This window comes from Phocoena sinus, chromosome 5, assembly GCF_008692025.1.
Source record: "Phocoena sinus isolate mPhoSin1 chromosome 5, mPhoSin1.pri, whole genome shotgun sequence".
NCBI classification, from domain to species: domain Eukaryota; kingdom Metazoa; phylum Chordata; class Mammalia; order Artiodactyla; family Phocoenidae; genus Phocoena; species Phocoena sinus.
The window spans coordinates 109,036-113,765 of record NC_045767.1 but is presented as its reverse complement, the minus strand read 5'-3'; the positions used below and the strand labels follow the sequence as shown (position 1 = coordinate 113,765).

Below are 4,730 nucleotides of genomic sequence, written 5' to 3'. Positions count from 1 at the left end.
CCTGTCCCGCAGTCAGGCTCTCGCCCGTAGCCCCCTCAGCGCCGGGGCTCCCCTATTCCTGCCCCCAAGCTGACTTCCCAGGCTTCCTGATTTCTAGCGGGCCGGTGGGCACGGAGTGAGACCCCAGCCCTGTGACCAGGGGAACGCAAACGCAGGGTCTCGAGAGGTGGGAGGTGCCGGAGGTGGGGCCTGGGGGCATCAGGGGAGGGAGGCAGGAGTGGGGGGGGGGGTGTTCCCAGAGGGGGCAGGGGCGCCGATAGGGGGAGGAAGGCGGAGAGACGCGGCGAGCGGGCACCTCTCCTTGGGGAGGCGACAGAGGGGTGTCTTAGGGGCTACGGGGGTTGGGGGGAAGGGGGGAGGGCGGCGCCTGGGCCTGGCGCGCCGGGCCGCGGGTGGTGGTGGGGGAGCTGAACGTCCTGGGAGGGGCGCCGCGGGCTGGGGAGTGGGCGCGCGCGTCCTGCGGTCCTCCGCGTCGCATCGGTTCCCTGCGCGGGGCCGCGGCGGCGGCGGGAGGCGGAGGATGCGGGCTCCGGCGGCGGCGGCGGCGGCGGCGGCGGCGCGGGCCCGGGAGGACGCGGGAGGATGAGGAGGAGGCCGGCGGTCCGGCCGCGCGGCGCCGGGAGGAGGCGCAGGCGGCGGGGGCGGCGGCGGGCGGCGGCGGGCGCGCGGGGTGCGGGCCGGCTCGGGCGCGGAGGATGAAGTGGAGCATCCGCGGGGCCTGCGCCGCGCTCTCCTCCTGCCTCCTGCTCGCCTGCGCGCTCAGTGCCGCCGCCGTCGGCCTCAAGTGCTTCTCGCTGGGCTCGGAGCTGCGCGGGGAGCCGTTCAGGCTGGGGGCGGCCGCCGGCGCCTTCTACTCGGGGCTGCTGCTGGCCGCCGGCCTCTCGCTGCTCGGCGCCGCCCTGCTCTGCTGCGGGCCCCGGGACGCCGCCCTCGCGGGGCCGGGGCCGGGGCCGGGCCCGGCGCTCGGGGGCCCCGCGGCCCCAGCAGGGGCTCCGGAGGCTGCGCCGGGCGAGCCGGGGAGCGCAGCCGGGCCCTCGGGGCGGGTGAACAGCCAGAACCTGCTCCTGCTGGGCGTTCTCGTCTTCATGCTCGGGGTCCTCAGCGCCTTCGCGGGCGCCGTGATCGACGGCGACACCGTGTCCCTGGTGGAACGCAAGTACTCCCACTACTGCCTGCCCCCGCGCGCGCCGGCCGCGGCCCCCGGCCCGGGCCCCGGCGCGCCGCGCGGCCGCAGCACCCTGGACAGCGCCACGTCCGCCAAGTGCCGCCAGCTGAAGGACTACCAGCGCGGCCTGGTGCTTTCCACCGTCTTCAACTCGCTCGAGTGCCTCCTGGGCCTGCTCAGCCTCCTGCTGGTCAAGAACTACAAGTCCTCGCAGGCCCGGCGCGGCCGGCGCGGCCGGCGGAAGGGAGGCCGGGCCCTGGCGCGGCCCCGCGGCGGCCCGGGGTTCCGTGCGCAGCCGCCAGCCTCCCGGGCGCGGCGGGGCCGACGGGGTCGGCGGGGGCGGAGGCTGCAGCAGCGGCCGAGCGAGGCTTCCATCCTGTCCCCGGAGGAGTCGGACTTCGCCGCCCCGGGGGACTGCGCGGGCTTCGCGGCGCGCCACGCGGTCTCCTACATCAACGTGGGCGTCTTCCACGCGTTTGACGAGGCGGGCGTGGAGGTGTGCTGCGGGGGGCACCCGTCTGTGGAGCTGCCGGGGTACGCGCCCTCGGACCCCGACCTCAACGCCTCTTACCCCTACTGCTGCCGGCCGCCCTGCGAGGCGGCCCGCCCCTGGGAGCCGAGCCGGGCCTCCTGAGCCCCCGGGCCGATCCGGATGTACTGCGGCCGCCTCCCTACCCGCCACCGCAGCGAGGGAGGTCGGGGGCTGGCGGGGCGCGAAGCCAGGCCTCTCCGTGGCGACGCATCTTCAGGGGCGGTCTGGCCCAGCGCCTCTTGGGGCCCCCCGCCACGAGACTGGCCCTCCAGTATGATTATTTCTGTGTCTGGGAGGTTTCTCTTCTTTTCTGTGTCTGTTCGTATCCGGACTCCATTTTAAAGTTTACAATAAATGTTTTGGGGTTGGCTCGCCCCACCGCACTTCTCTTTGGCAAGTCCGTTCCCTGGGCGCGTTCCCTGGGCGCCCTCCGAGACCCGAGTGAGAGCTCACCCAGAGAGGGTGATTTCGCGGCCGGAAGAACGCTCGCTGAGAGGACAGAAAGACAGCGCAGCTGGTCCTTTAGGAATGGAAGTGGAGAAGCACCAACAGCAACACTTTGTACACGGATGTGCCTGCTTTTGTTGACACTTTCTTACTGTAAAGCTCTCCATAAACAGTGAAAATGTTTGGTAAATTTATTGCAATTTAAAATTGGTGAGTTCCTTTATTAAATTATTGCCATGTTATTGGAGATATTCATCAAATTGGGGTTAGAGGATGTCAACACAAATCCGTTTTGGGGGGAAATGATTGGATTTGGTCAGACAAATGTTGGGTTTGAACAGTTGTATTATGCTAGTTGGTTGACTAAATCCAGCCTCTTTCTGAGGCTAAATTTCTGTGTGTATATCAGGTCCCATACATTTCTTTTTCTGGAAACTGGCGATGGGGTTTTTACAGCAAAGCTGACCTTATTTTGGTTAATACATATGAGTAATCCAATCCTGGAAAATCACAGTCGTAGTTTTTCTGGCAAAGATTATTCTGTTGATTAGCTCATTAATCTGGTGATTTTGAATATTATAGCATTTCATTTGAAATATACCCCTTAAATAGCCTTAACTGATGTGAAGGTCATACTTTCAAATCATTAGAATATGCATGTGTTTGCGTGTGTGTTTACACATGCAGTATGAAATGCGTTCCAAATGATGGTGAAGTGTGTTTCCACCCAGTCTTGTGGGCTGACTGGGAGCCGGGCAGGCTCTGAATCTTGGGAAAAGGTGACCCGACTCCCATGGGCTGGAACTGTGGTGCCCGGCAGGTGTGCTGCTAATTCTGAACGCGCTCTAAGCAGAGCCCCACCTTGACCCAAATGGTGTGTGCCTCCTGCAAAAGGAGTTGAGGATACACTCTGTGCTCTGCTAGGGTGAGCACAGCACAAGACACTTGAGGTGACAAAAGCTACGGAAATAATGTGTAATCTCTCTAGAGTGTATAGGGGTCCACTTCTAACTGTGAAAAAGTAGCCAGATTTAGCGTTAATGTAGTTTCCAGGTGCGGGCTTTGGGGTGAGACCTCTCCTAAGCTCCCAGGTGCACTGCCTGCAGCTCGAGTTCCCATGTACCCAGGTGACCGAGGCCCACGTCCAGCCGGGACCTGGCCACACTGCCCAGCGGCAAAGGAAACTGCTGGAGAGAGGAGGCCCTCTTTCTACCCAGAGAAGCGAAGACCTGTCACCATTCAGTGGAGGTGGCAAAGCCGTGGTGCTGATGCTTGGACAATTACTTTGAAACCTGGGGATTCTGATGGAAGAGGCCATGGGCAGTGTCTTCTCCTTGTTATGCTGATGCCACCCGAGGAAAAAGAATCATTCAAAGCCAATCTACTAGGTCCTCATCCGCAGACCTCTTCAGATAATGGTCCATATTGGGCCTCTTTCAGCCAGGCTGAGGGCCCGGCCCAGCTAGTCCCACTGCCGGTCCTTATGGCCTGGGGCCCCCTGCCCCCCCACCCCCGGCCCACTGGCCATCAACGTAAGTAGAAAAAGCAATAAATGGCAGCAAAAGTGACTTGTAAAATACTGAAGCCCATCTACCTAAGCCAGATCAATACGGCACTGCCAGGCGTTTCCTGCACCCTGAGCGAGGCTGCTGCTCCGTCCTGGAGCAGAGCCCTCACTGGCAGCTGCAAGGCTTACCTTCCAGAACTGCACAAGGGGGAAGCCTGGCCAGAGTGTGCCCATTGGCTGGGCACACGGTGGGCTCTTGCGGAAGGCAGCTGGGCAGGGACCCCCGGCACGGAGCAAATACGTGTGCAGCACAGACATCAGATGTCAGACCCTCCCGCCTCCTTCCTGTTTTCTGAGGTTCTGTCTTACACGGTCTGTACAGCTGAAAATGTTAGATGCCTTATGAGTCTTCAAATTTGCAAGCAAAACCAAGTATCAAACTTTCCTTGGGATAGAGCAGAAGGCAGAACGGGGCGGGACAGCAGAGAGCATCTGGGGGTGCAGACAGCGGCTTCTCCCCTGTCAAATGTACGTTTGACCAAGAAGCCAGATGGGATTTTTAAAGACGTGTTTCTAACTCCATGAATATGGTTAAGTCCACGTTATAGAAGCTGATATAATGATGTGGGATACCAGGGTTTTAATTTTTAAAGTTTACTAGAGGAAAGAAAATCTCAAATATGCCTACATTCCAATTGTTCCAAAGACCAGTACTCGGGGAAACGAGTGGAGAATCGTGAAGCTGCCCAGCTTCCTTCCACTTGGGACAGACTTCCTGTGATGGCTCCAGCGTCCGGAAGGTTACCACCGCGCAAGCCCTTCTCATTCACGCTTGTTCTCCTTTTTGAGAGTTCAAGTTAGTTGTTTAGAATTGATTCTTTCTGCTCCTTGGAAAATAATGCCAGTCCTTGGAGCTTTCTTAAAATATGGGTCTTATTCTATTTCTCAGAATTATAATAAACTCTTGGCCTGGTGGAGGCCAGACCAAGAGTTTATTATCATGGTGAAATGCCAAAATTAAACTAAACACATTTTAGTGTTTTTACATCACTTAATGCTGAGTTCATAAGTTACTATTT

At 59.9% G+C, this 4,730-nt stretch overlaps 1 protein-coding gene across 1 annotated transcript; it reads left to right on the top strand.

Annotated features, from left to right (window-relative positions):
• The first annotated feature begins 695 nt into the window (after positions 1–695).
• Positions 696–1,799, top strand: TMEM271 (transmembrane protein 271). The gene has a single exon (XM_032633188.1). The coding sequence runs from the start codon at positions 696–698 to the stop codon at positions 1,797–1,799; it is 1,104 nt and encodes a 367-aa protein (XP_032489079.1).
• The last annotated feature ends 2,931 nt before the right edge of the window (positions 1,800–4,730 follow it).